General features: G+C 41.0%; 1 protein-coding gene across 8 annotated transcripts in view; it reads left to right on the top strand.

The window, feature by feature from the left end:
* TANK (TRAF family member associated NFKB activator) overlaps window positions 1-13,605 on the top strand; it is a 113,684-nt gene that overhangs the window by 72,503 nt on the left and 27,576 nt on the right. For all 8 annotated transcript variants that reach the window (XM_030209045.1, XM_030209041.1, XM_030209043.1 and 5 more), the window contains 4 exons: window positions 3,528-3,659; window positions 7,898-7,956; window positions 11,877-11,992; window positions 12,414-12,967. In XM_030209045.1, coding sequence (XP_030064905.1) covers window positions 3,528-3,659; window positions 7,898-7,956; window positions 11,877-11,992; window positions 12,414-12,967 — 861 coding nt within the window. The remainder of the gene's footprint in view (window positions 1-3,527; window positions 3,660-7,897; window positions 7,957-11,876; window positions 11,993-12,413; window positions 12,968-13,605) is intronic.

Raw genomic sequence — 13,605 nt, 5'->3', positions numbered from 1 at the left:
TTCTGCTTATTTGCAATATATTTATTTATTTATTTATTTATTTATTTATTTATTTATTGCATTTGTATCCCTCATTTTCCCACCTATTTGCGAGCTTAGTGTGGCTTACAATACATTGTGAATGATCGAAATACAATTGGTCACAGTACGATTATGGGGTACGTTGTGGAGAGTTATGGGAAGACAAAGTCAAAGTCAAGTATCATCTGGGATTAGAACAATGGAATGTAGCAATGGGGAAATTATAGGGCGATAGAACAATAGCAGGAGAACATTAGGGTATAACAATTTTATCTGTGGGTGGAGTTTTAAGTGTAGTGAAAGTAAGGGGAAGAGAATTCAGAAGGGAGTGTATTGGTGCTTTTCTATTAGCGTGTATGGATTCATGTGTTTTGGTCTTTGCAGTAAATCTTCTCAGAGAGATGAGTCTTCAATAGTCTGCGGAAGTCGGTAAATTCGTAGATCGTTTTCAGGTTGCGTGGTAGTGTATTCCAGAATTGCGTGCTCATATAAGAGAAGGTTGATGCATGCAGTACTTTGTATTTTATGCCTTTGCAATTGGGGAAGTGGAGATTGAGGAAAGTTCAGGATGATCTTTTAGCGTTTCTAGGTGGCAGGTCTATTAAGTCAGACATATATGTGGGGGCTTCACCATGAATGATTTTGTGAACTAATCTGCATACTTTAAAGGTGATGCGTTCCTTGAGTGGGAGCCAGTGTAGTTTCTCACGTAAGGGTTTTGCACTTTCGTATTTTGGTTTTCCGAAGATGAGTCTGGCTGCTGTATTCTGGGCTGTTTGAAGTTTCCTCAGTATTTGTTCTTTGCAGCCTGCATATAGTGAGTTGCAGTAGTCCAGATGACTGAGTACGAGTGATTGCACTAGGCTGCGGAAGACAGATCTCGGAAAGAATGGTCTTATTCTTTTCAGTTTCCACATGGAGTAGAACATCTTTTTGGTAGTGTTGTTCGCATGAGTCTCAAGTGTGAGATGGCGGTCTATAGTGTCTCCAAGGATTTTCAAAGTTTCTGAGATTGGTAGATTTAGTTTGGGTGTGTTAATAGCAGTAAATTTATTCGTGTTGTATTGGGAGGTAAGTATGAGGCATTGAGTTTTATCTGCGTTCAGTTTCAATCAGAATGCATCTGCCCAGGTGTTCATGATGTGTAGACTTTGGTTGATCTCGTTGGAGATTTCATTAATGTCTTGTTTGAAAGGAATATATATCGTTACATCGTCGGCATATATGTATGGGTTTAGGTTATGGTTTGATAGACGTTTTGCCAGGGGGACCATCATAAGGTTGAAAATAGTTGGTGAGAGGGGGATCCCTGCGGTACTCCACACTCAGGTGTCCATGCATCAGACGTAGTTGAATTTGATGTGACCTGATATGAGCGTAAAGTTAAGAACCCCTTGAACCAGTTTAGGACATTGCCTCCGATGCCAAAATATTCAAGTATGTGTAGTAGGATTCCATGGTCAACCATATCAAAGGCACTTGACATGTCGAATTGTAAGAGGAGTATATTGGTGCCGGTTGCAATCATTCGTCATTAGGGTAATTAATACTGTTTCTGTGCTGTGATTTGATCCTGATTGGGCATCGTGCAGTATTGAGAACTTGTTGAGATAGTTTGTGAGTTGTTTGGTTACCATCCCTTCGGTTATTTTGGTTATTAGTGGTATAGATGCTACTGGTCTGTAGTTAGTTATTTCACTTGCGTTTTTCTTTGTGTCTTTGGGTATTTGGGTATTGGGGTGAGTAAAATGTTTCCTTTGGGAAAAGTCCGTTTTGTAGCATGAAGTTCACGTGGTTCGTTAGGTCTATTATGAATTGTTGAGGAGCTGATTTCATGAGGTTGTTTGGGCAGATATCTAGTTTGCATTGGGATTTGGTGAATCTTTTGAGCGTTTTAGAGGTGAGGTCCTCTGGCAGTAATTTGAATTCGGTCCAGATCCTGTCTGCTGGATATATTCCGTCTTCTGGATATATTCCGTCTTCTGGGTCTAGACAGTTTAGGAGCGTGGCGTATTCAATAGGGCTGGTGGGTATTTTAAGTCGTAGTTGTATGATTTTCTCCTTGAAGTATTTCGCGAGGTCGTCGGCCTCTGGTATATCTTTGCTGTTGTTTGTAACTAGTGTGGTGTCTAGCAACTTATTTACAAGGTAGAAGAGTTTGTGTGTGTCTTTGTAGTTTGGTCCGATCATTGTTTTGTAGTGTAGTCTTTTAGTCTGTTTTATGGTATATTTGTATTTTCTCCGAAGTGATTTCCAGGCATTCAGCGTGTGTTCATCTTTCTTTTTGTTCCATGCGCGTTCTAGTTTTCTGACTTGTGTTTTGAGTTTTTTCAGTTCTTCGGTGAACCATGGATTTGGTTTTACTCTATGTGATCTGGTTTGGATTGGGGCAATTGTGTCTAATGTTGTCTTACATATGTCATCCCATTCTTGGAGGAATTGAATGGTGTCTGTGTTTGTTGACCATTCGTTTTGGTAGACCTGTTGCCAGAATGTTGTGGGGTCTATTTTTCCTCTCGTGGTGTATGTTGTTCGTTCATGTTTGTTAACTGAGATTAAAATTTAATCTCTCTAAAGTGATACATTGGCAGCCTGTTAGAGATAAAAATATAGATCTTCATGCCTAACTCTCTGAGGTCTCCAATAATTAACTTATTTTTAAAAGTTCAGTATTTGTTCAGCTATTAATATTGCCATATCTAAGTCAGGAACAAAGTAATTTAAGATTTCTGTGAATTAAGCAAACTTTCAATGGAAGTGTTAATTTGAAAATTGTCTTCATCAGATTAGTGACAGATGCTAATTATCTTGAGAAAATCCAATTTGAGACTTTAAATGTTTTCCAATCATTTTTAGTATATTTTCTAACCATTCCTGTAAGTTACCAATGTACTGTTTGATAAGCTATTGCTCCATTCTAGGACTAGCATCTCATCTACGGCTAATATAATAGTGGCTTGAAAGTTCCATCATTTCTATGAAACAAGAATGAATTTATGTAGATTAGTCTTGCTGTGTCTGTGTACTGCCTGTTTGAAAACTGCTTTGTTCTAACCCTGAGCTGTCCTGAATCCTTTACCAAGATCCTTCAGCTCCATGGTACACCAGAGCTGTACCAGAGAGAGCACTATAGCTGGTAATGTGTTAATATGCAAACAGCAGCTTGTGATAAAATAAAATCAAAGGCCTCCGTTTTTTAATTTTAGCTATCCAGGGCAAGCATCAAATAGTTCTTCAGACAGTGAGTGACTAGATTTGTATCAGGTAGTTTTAATGCAGTGCTAGCTTGTACTTCACAGGTGCCCAGAATGGCATTAATAACTTTTAGGTTAACCTGGGGGAAAGTAAGGGTTAGCGGTAAAACTGGATCTCAAATAACTAACCTCCTTAGTGCCAGTACTTTGAATTCCAGTTCCAGTTCCATTTCTGTTTGTAGTCTGACAGCTTTTTGCACATGGCCTGTTCTCATTTTTCTGAAAATACTAAGCAGTATCTGTACTTTACAGGAACAGCTGGAAAATGAGAGGTTCAGATTTGAGTCATTTATCAACAGTAAGAATGAAGAAATGCAGCAGCTACGGACCAGGCTTACTAAAGTAAATGAGAAACTCGTATTGAAGGATGAGCAGGAGAGAAAGGTAAGCATCCCTGGAAAAGGAAAAAACACTGGTGTGGAGAGGGTCCTGATCTTTTTTTTTCAGGTGAATAACATAGTAGATGCTGGCAAATAAAGATGAAGGGGCCTATCTAGTCTGCCCAGTGAAGTGATTAGAATTTTAGCTTCCTCAGACAAGCATCTAGTACAGTGATTTCCAAACCTGTTGTAGGGGAACCCCAGCCAGTCAGTTATTTAGGATATCTACAATGAATTTGCATGAGATTGTTTCATACACTGGCTTCTTGTTATGCAGATCTATCTCATGCATGTTCATTGTGGATATCCTGAAAACCTGGCTGGCTGGGGTTCCTCCAGGACAGGTTTGTAAATCACTGATCTATTAGATTAAATAGGCTGTCTGCAGAATGCTTCTCACATTGCCCAGTGTTTTAGTGCTGATCACTCTTACTAGCGCTTTTGTGCAAATTTTATTTTTATTTTTTATTTTAGTTACATTTGTACCCCGCGCTTTCCCACTCATGGCAGGCTCAATGCGGCTCACAGGTACTTATTTGTACCTGAGGCAATTGAGGGTTAAGTAACTTGCCCAGAGTCACAAGGAGCTGTGCCTGAAGTGGGAATTGAACTCAGTTCCTCAGGTCCCCAGGACCAGAGTCTACCACCCTAGCCACTAGGTCACTCCTCCATAGAGCTCTACCTTCGCAAGTGCGGCGATTCATAATCACCATTAAACATCTTGGAGCAACGACTGTATACAACTTACCTATTACAGAACTATATCTTGACTCCTGAGCAGGCGTTGATTAACGCCGAAACACGGCCCATGTCGGGTCACTTGTCAATAAAGAACTTCAGTTGTCCCAGTCTTTTGAAGGCCCAGTGTTGCTTTTTTTGTTTGCACTCTTAATAAGTGCCATCTCATGATTTGCATATTTACATGAACTTTGTTCAGAAATCAGCTTTTAAATTAATGGTGGCCTCCTATGAAATCAGCTTTTAAAATAATGGTGGCCTCCTATGAAACTTAAAGCTGCAAGAGATGAAAGCTGATTTCTGAACTTTGATTGCATTTGGACCCCCAAATTTGTGAGCTGTAAATATGTAGTTGCTGAATATTAAAAGATGGCATACAGTTTAAGTATCCCATTGGTATGTACTCCTTTTATAACTTAAAATACTGTGTATAATGAACAGGTTATCATACCACTATTTCCCACGAGGTGGCAGTCAAGTGTAATACCTTGTATTGAAATTATAATGGAGCAATTTATTGGCCTCAGAGTTCCTTACCATTAGAAATGCAGAGATGTCGTTAGTCGGTGTACTTCTAATGAATCAATTTATACACCTTCCAGTTAATCAGTGGCTTCTGAGAGTCAAAATGGCGAGACGTGCATGTTTCTGTCAGTGACTGCTTACCACAAGGTTTCAAATATCAGTATCAATAAAGCAGCTATCTAAATCTTAGTTTCTTTCCTGGGTGATTAAAACAAAGATCTCAATTTGCACAATTACTTTAGATGATGTATTAGACTGTTTCTCTAGTTCAGTATATCCTTGCAGAGTGGCAGTCTGTTGTGCTTAATCTATGATATTATAAAGACTGTTGTGTACAGGGGTGATTTCTAAAAGAAAAGGTGCCAGGTAAAGGTAGTATTAGAGGGAATGGGGGGGTAACACTTACACCAACAATATTGCTTCCCCCTTTCATTAATACCATCACTGACCGCCTCCTCTCTTTGCAGCGGAAGAAGCTGTTGTCATTGTCTCTCTCTCTCTCTCTGAAGTAACTGCAGCTGCCCCCAGCCTTTTCTTGTCTTTGTGGCAGAAGCAGCCACCTCTGGCGACCGGTTTGATAAGCTTCTGCAGCCACTCCATTCCTAAACTCACAGACAGGTGCATGAGATCAGTAACGTAGAAGCACCAGCCTGTAAGATTTCAGGATTACAAAACACTTCCAGGATGGTGACCCAGCTTGACATGGCAGAAGATGAGCACTGGGCATATTATTTTATTTATTTATTTATTTATTATTATTTATGAATTAGGATTTATTTACCACCTTTTTGAAGGAATTCACTCAAGGCGGTGTACAGCAAGCATAAGTCAAAGATAAGCAATAGACAATTACAGCAGTAAAAATATTCAAACGACAATACAAAGTATGGCATAGTATGCTACATTACAATACCAACACAATACACAATAAAACATTTTAATAGACAGCATAGGGTGTAAGCAAAGATGGAACACATAGATATATAAGATAGAGTAACAGGAACATATTATGATTTTTATTGCACATACTAGATATACATAGCAATGTATAGAGGGCCCCTAATGGACAGTCCCTACACTGCAGAGCTTACAATTAGTCAAAATAGGCAGACAGATACATCCATCAAAAACAAATATGAAACCATTGAGCTCAAACAGTAAAACCATAACCAAGAAGAATTAAAGCTGCGTTATTTAGTAAATAAGTTCAGTGTAAAAAACAGAGAAATGGGCTCTCGACTGGGAATCCAGATTGATGAATCTGTTGCATAAGCAGAAAAAATTTAGATTCAGATATTAAAATACGTAAGCGACATTAAGTGATAATAGTGAGGCCACCACTGGCATGAACTAGCCAAATGGATCTGGTGCTGTCACTATAAAAAAAAATTAAGGTGTCCTTTTACAAAGCCTCGGTAAAAAGTGGCCTGCGGTAGTGTGGGCGTGTCTTTTTGGCATGTGCTGGGCCACTTTATACCGTGGCTGGGGAAAAGGCCAGTTTTGAATGGGCCGGGAAATGGACGTGCACAAAAATTAAAACTAACTTGTGCCTATTTACAGCCTGAGCCGCCATTGATGTAGCAGTAAGGGCTCACACGCTATACCTGCATGGTAACCATGCAGCACGCGCCACTGTGGCCGCGCTGCCAATTACTGCGAGGAGCACCCTCACTTCCATGGTAGAAAATAGAAAAATATTTTCTACCGCGGGATTCAGCATGCGCCAAACTCAGAATTACCACTGAGCGCACGCGCTACCCTGGCGGTAGTGCCGATTTGGTGTGCACTACCTGCGTGTTAGCCCTCCCGTGGCTTTGTAAAAGAGCCCCTAAAATAGGTGTTATTAGATTAACATTGGAAAAAACCCCACTTTCCTTAATGACACAAATGTGCATGTCTGTTTCCACCAACAATAGTGCCTGTGGTACGAAAACACTGATAAATACAGATTTATTTTTCGTACCCTCCAAGAGCCCCTAGTTAGCTGGAAAATAAATGCCTAAATGTACAATGTATAAAGTGTAAAAGCTTGAGGGGCCCTTTTACTAAAATGTGTAGGCCAGTGGCGTAGCTACGTGTGGCCAGGGGGGCATGGGCCCCCATAGATTTGGCCCTGGACCCCCTACCCCCAACCCCCGCCAGCCAAGGTCCTCTTCTTCTCGCAAAAGGCTTCCTTCTGTTTCTGACGTCCTGCACGTGCAGGACATCAGAAACAGAAGGAAGCCTTTTGCGAGAAGAAGAGGTCCTCGGCTGGCGGGGGTTGGGGTCCCCCGCCAGCAAAGGTAGGCGACGGTGGGTTGGCGGCAGGAGGGGGGGTCGAGAGGGTCGGCGGCGAGGGGGGGCAATGGCGAGGGGGGGGGTCGGCATCATCGGAGGGGGGCTAAAATGTGCCCCCTCATCTCAAGCTCTGGACATCCCTCCCGCCGAAGTCTGGCTACGCCCCTGGTGTAGGCATACAACGCGTGTCAAATTAGAACTACTGCCCGGCTATGGCGTGCTCCGGGCAATAATTCTAATTTTGATGTCCGTCCAAAATGTGTGGCAGAAAATAACTTCTATTCTATTTTCTACTGCGTGATGCTAACCGGGCGGTAATCGGCAGTGTGTGCGCGCTGACGATTACCGTCCGGTTAACGCGTGAGACCTTACCGTTAAGTCAGTAGGTGGCAGTAAGTTCTCAGGTTCAAAATGGACATGTGCTGATTTTTGTTTTGCTGTACATCCATTTTTGGCACCCCCCCTTTTTTTTTTGCAGGCGCACTGAAAAATGGGCTTGCGCGCATCTAATACACATGCCTACACCAGCGCAGGCCATTTTTCGGTACGCCTTAGTAAAAGGACCCCTGAGTTATCTGCAGTTAGATTCAGTGCCGATTGTCCAGTGATGCAGACGTAAAATGTAAAGAAGTCTGAAAAGGTGAGTTTATAGATAACGTATTTAAATTGGTTGAAACACACTGCATGCTCTTTTTCATTCAGGAAAGAAGTAAAAAACATCCAGCAGGTTCTTATGCTTCTACCAATCAAGAACCTGAAAGGTAAAATGTGATGTACATACCATTCTTTAAATGTCAAGCTTCTATTTTTTTTTCTGTTAAAACACCATAACACTGCTGCTGTCTAAATACTAAAGCATGCTTTCCTGTTCCCTTGGAGCTGCCATGTTAAAACATGTCCTTGTTGACAGTATGTACTGATGTTTCGGTGGTACTTAAAACTCCAGTGCTATGTTTAGATCACAGTCCATAGGGGAGGGGGATGAGAAGTCTCTCAAGCATCACGCAACAGCAAAGTCTGCATGGGGATTCAGGATATGTGCATAGTGTGTTGTGAAATGAGATTTTGTCTGTTACCTCTTCCTGAGGACTGCCCTGCAGTGGTTGGGTTATTGAGCAAGAGTTGCTGGCCATTTTGAATTGTCCCAGCATGCCTCCGTTTCAGACCTCTCTCCTCATTATACATGCAATGAGTGGGTTCAGTGCAACATCTGACAGGGCAGCTATAGAGAACTATAAAGCAGGTCAGACAGACAAACAGTCCTGGGTACCTATGTTAGAAATAAGAAGTATGTACTCCTGAAAAAGGCCAGAAGCCAAAGGACAGGCTACAGAAAAATGGCCATATGAAAGCTTATGCTGTATGAAGAGAGAAGATATGAGTGAGTTATTTAATTTATTATTTGGATGAAGCTCAAGTTACATTCAGGTACCGTAGATATTAGTGTTCAGCACTAGGCTGCTTAAGAATTACAGCAAGTAGGTTAGATATCAGAAGGGTTCACGGGATATGAAAATCAAAAGTAGTCATGACTTAGGAGTCCTTTTACGAAGCGGCAGCAAAAGGGCGCCTGTGCTGGCATCAGCACATGTTTTTGATGCACAACAAGGCCCCCTTTTACCACAGCAGGTAAAAGGCAGGTCTTTGGTTTTTCAAGAAATTGCTGTGCAGCAAGTGAAGCACTTCTTGCGTGGCCATTTCAGGGGGGGAGCACTTACCGTCACCCATTGAGGTGGCGGTAAGGGCTCCCTTGCTAACATGGTGGTAACCGTGCACTGCTTGATTACAGCCAGGTACACACCGGCGCTACAAATATTGAAATATTTTTGCAGTGCTGGAAATGTCATGCGCTGGGGGTGGGAACTACCGCTGGGCTGCTGCAGTAGCCCGGCAGTACTTCCCTTTTAGTGAGCGGTAAGCCCGTGTTGGGCTTCCTGCCACTTCGTAAAAGGGCCCCTGAATGAGCAGGACACCCTGATCATCTACAGGAGCATTAAAACTTGGCAGATCAGGATAATTTGGTACCAATTTGTTTTTCTTAAAAAAAAAAAAAATAAAGTTTGATGTGGAATCATCTTGATTTCCTCACCTTATAATGGAGACTGGATATCTTTAAAAAACAAAACAAAAACAAATAAGATCTCAGTGAATGTACTTAGTGTACATATTTTCAAGTAAATGTGAAGTGTTGCCTGACTTGCTTTAGCCTATAGCATGGATAGAGAAGGAATGTTCTTCTCCCTGTCCTTTTTTGCCTCATTTGCAGTCTAAAAGGTTGATAGATGTACTCAATTTTTAACATATTTAAATTTAGAGTGAAACAGCTATAAGCATTGCTGACCACAAACTAAAATACATGTAAATATGTTAAGTACCTTGTAGGCACATCTGAATATTTTCTTTAAAAGAAAACAATACGTGGTAAGCATTATAGGCTGGAAATTGGAAATAAAAAACTGATTTTAAGTAAGTTATAAAAGTTGTATGGTTGTATTAACATCCATCTGTCTGTCTGTCCATCTGTACACATAGGCACAAAGACACAGACATACATGCCTCACACACAGCCTACTGTAATGAAATACACTTTACTGTGTCTTTTTACAACCAGTTCCTGAACAGTTATGCATGAGTTTGCACATGGAGGAAGGGGAAATGCACTTGTGCACTTTTCAAGATGTATTTATTAAAACATTTTCTCCAACTCTTCTTAGTTAGACATAGGACACAAATGATCTCTCACACTCTGGCTCTGCCTAGTCTGTGTTTGCTGTTTCATTAATGGCACAGCACATGTCATTCAGATCTCAATTGTAGTTGTGTTTCCCTCTGATTCAATAGAACGACATAAATGTTGCTTCTCCGAGGACAAGCAGGCTAGGGAGCCAGTGAAGCAACTTGAGGAGAGGGGTAGTATGAGTAAAGCGACCCTGGCGGAAGACGAGACGGGCAGCAGAGTTTTGAACCGATTGGAGAGGGGAGAGGTGACTAAGTGGGAGGCCAGCAAGAAGCAGATTGCAGTAGTCTAAACGAGCGGTGACAAGGGTGTGGATGAGGGTTTTGGTAGTGTGCTCGGAAAGAAAGGGGCGGATATTACGGATGTTGTAAAGAAAGAAATGACAGGTCTTGGTGATCTGCTGGATATGAGCAGAGAAGGAGAGAGAAGAGTCAAAGATGACCCCAAGGTTTCGAGCTGAGGAGACAGGGAGAATGAGAGAGCCATCAACAGAAATAGAAAACGGGGGGAGTGGGGAGGTGGGTTTGGGGGGAAAAATGAGAAGCTCGGTTTTGGTCATGTTTAATTTCAGGTGGTGTTGAGACATCCAGACAGCAATGTCAGACAAGCACGCTTTGGTTTGGATGCAATGTGAGATATCGGGTAGAAAGGTAGATTTGGGAGTCATCAGCATAGAGATGGTAGGAAAAGCCATGGGATGAGATTAATGAACCAAGGGAAGAAGTGTAGATAGAAAAGAGGAGGGGACCAAGAACAGAACCCTGAGGTACGCCGACAGGCAGAGGGATAGAAGTAGAGAGGATCCACCAGAGTGAACACTAAAGGTGCAGAGGGAGAGGTAGGAAGAGAACCAGGAAAGGACAGAGCCCTGGAATCCAAGTGAGGACAGGGTATCGAGAAGTATGCTGTGATCGACAGTGTCAAAAGCAGCGGAAAGATCAAGAAGAATGAGGTGGTACATTTTGAATACTGTTATGGCATATATCTTGCTGTTACGAATACTCAAAAAACGGAAAAGCCGTTCAAAGGTCTGAAAAGGGGAGGTTTTTCAGACCTGTGAAGATGTTTGCACGGCTTTTCTGTTGTAAAAACAGTGCAGCAGGCTGAGCATCTGAGGTCTTTTCCTTCCTCTAAAATATCAGATCTTTAAAATTAAAAGATTAAATTTGAATGAACAACAAGTAAAATCAATCGAACGTGCTATTCTTTTTTTATTTAAATATTTACCTGGCAATGCCATCTCTATCACCTCCTCCAAACTCTGGTTCTGACTGAGCATGCGCACAAGAGCTGTGCTTACCGCTCATGCACCAGGCACGTTCCTCCCACTTAACTCCCCAATGTTCAGTGCTAACAGTACACATATAATTTGCAGGCTGTTAGCGTTAAGCATTGGGAAGTTTTTTTTCAGTGCTGTTCCTGCAATATTTCCCGATGCTATTCCCTACAGTGCCGGAGTTCTGAGCATCAGCCCACATGTAGGTGTTGTTCCTACATGAAGAATACACACATGTTCCTCCCAGAAGTGTACGGTGGCATGGGAGACAAGAAATCTCTTATTTCAGTTGCCAATGTATGTGTGAAAGTGTAAACGCTCCTTTTTGGTTAAAATAGTCATGCTTTGAAAATTAAATAAAAATAAGGACTTGCTAACTCCATTAGTAATTTTTATTGTTTCAAAGTCTTAGAAAAAAAGATCACACTTACAAAATTTCTGCAAATTACAGGTATGTGAATGTGCTCTTACCCCCCTGTTTACTAAGCCACTCGGCAATGTCAACACAGCCCAAAAGTGAATGGGCTGTGTTGGTATTACCGTACTGCCAGCCGCTAGTGCGGCTTAGTAAACGGGGGATTAATTTTTTGTTTTAATATTGTCACTAAAGGCTAAACTATAAAATCTTAGTTTCTTTCTTTTTTTCCCCAAATGCTTGATTATTCCAGGGAGGACCTGGAGAAGATTGTCCAAGATGTTAAAGATGAATTTCTTCATATATGCAAGTTGACCAGAGAGCAGAAGGCCCACCTGAGCAGACTCACCAACAGAGAAACTGCAAAGGGTAATGCTGTCTTTTAATTTGTGCTCTCTTCTGAACAACTTACACACAAAACACCAAACCTACTACTTACAGTGTATGTAAAACTGCTTACGTTTTGCATGTTTTCAATTAGTTTATCAAGATATGCTACCAATCTGTTGGTTCCATCAAAAGCGAAGCACTGCTGTTAAAGTTAATGTGTACAAATGTGAGAGAATGAATGAACAGTAGCTCATATTGGCACAGTGACCTCCATTTTGTTATATTTCTCTTTCTGGCAGTCCGGTTAGTATTCTGATAGCAGAGAGAGCTGCATAGGGAAAAGAGTGGATTTGGCAACATGAGGGAGATTACAGTCAAACCATAAACAGTTTGTAAGTTCATGCATTAAGTATTGTGATGCATCTTGTAATCTTTTGGTTTTTTTGTTCTCTTTGAACAGAAATACAGTTCTCCATGCCTATCCAGTGTACTGATAACACAGATGAACAAACAGAAGGGCTGTTCAAACCTCAAGTTATAAAGAATGCGTGTGTTACTTCAATCACTCCTAGAGGCCCTGGCCACGATGAGGAAGATGACTGCTCTGTTGAATCCCTCTCCAAGTTCAGTGTCAAGTTTCCACCCACAGATATTGACTCAGTTTTTTTACAAAGCTCTCCAGAAAAATCTGAAGCTTCCATTCCTGTTAGAATCGAAAATGTGCTTCAAGAGAAATGTGACATGGAGCTTGGTGACCACATCAGTAGACCTGGCTCAGGCTCAGGTGATGTGAACTGTACGCTCACAGCAGTTCAAAACCTGACACACACTGACAAAACTAAGCCTTCCAACCATGTAAAAACATTTATGCAGAGCACTCAGGACCAAGATCCCTTTTTGGAAGCAGGAGACCATGGTGAAGAAAGTATACTTGCATTCATAGTTCAAAGTGCCTCAGATGAAAGTAATATTTCATTAGAGACCTCAGGGAGACCTGTAAGAGGACCTCAACAGGTATAGTAACCTTTTCACTTGGGACAAATACACTTAATTTAGGGGGAAGGGGGATGTCAAATCTATGGCTATGTTTGCAAAGTGTCAGGTGCAGGATCTTGAAATTAAGGTTTTTTTTACTGCTTGATCTTCTGTCTAAACTGAAGAGTTCCTAAGTGAAGCCTAAGTTTCTGTAGAAGACACCAAACAGCTCAAACTTTACAGTGAAAATGTGAATGAATTTTGCACAAAACTAATTTTAAATATAGAAATGTTATTGAAGCAGTAGAGATAATTTGTAGGGATATGCAGTGGAAAAATTTTCATTTCATTTTTCTTGTCCTTTCCAGACTTTTTTTTTTTAACTTTTTGTTTCTTTGTAGTTATTTTAGCACATACTATTCGTATTAGTGCACACTAAAAATAATGTTCACTATTAATGAAAACAACAAAAACATTTTTTCAGGAGATTTCTCTACCATTCTGGTTCAAAAACAACATGAAACAAAAAGGCCATTGACATCCCTTATGTCATCTCAAATGACGGCACATCCCTAATAATTTGTATACATATTTAATGTAGATGTATCGGGAGTACTACTGTTAGTATAACTGACTTGCACCTTAGTCTGTTTTCTCTAACATCCAGGGAATTTTTA

This window comes from Microcaecilia unicolor, chromosome 7 (assembly GCF_901765095.1).
Source record: "Microcaecilia unicolor chromosome 7, aMicUni1.1, whole genome shotgun sequence".
In the NCBI taxonomy this organism is placed as follows: Eukaryota; Metazoa; Chordata; class Amphibia; order Gymnophiona; family Siphonopidae; genus Microcaecilia; species Microcaecilia unicolor.
This window is presented reverse-complemented; position numbering and strand designations above follow the sequence as displayed.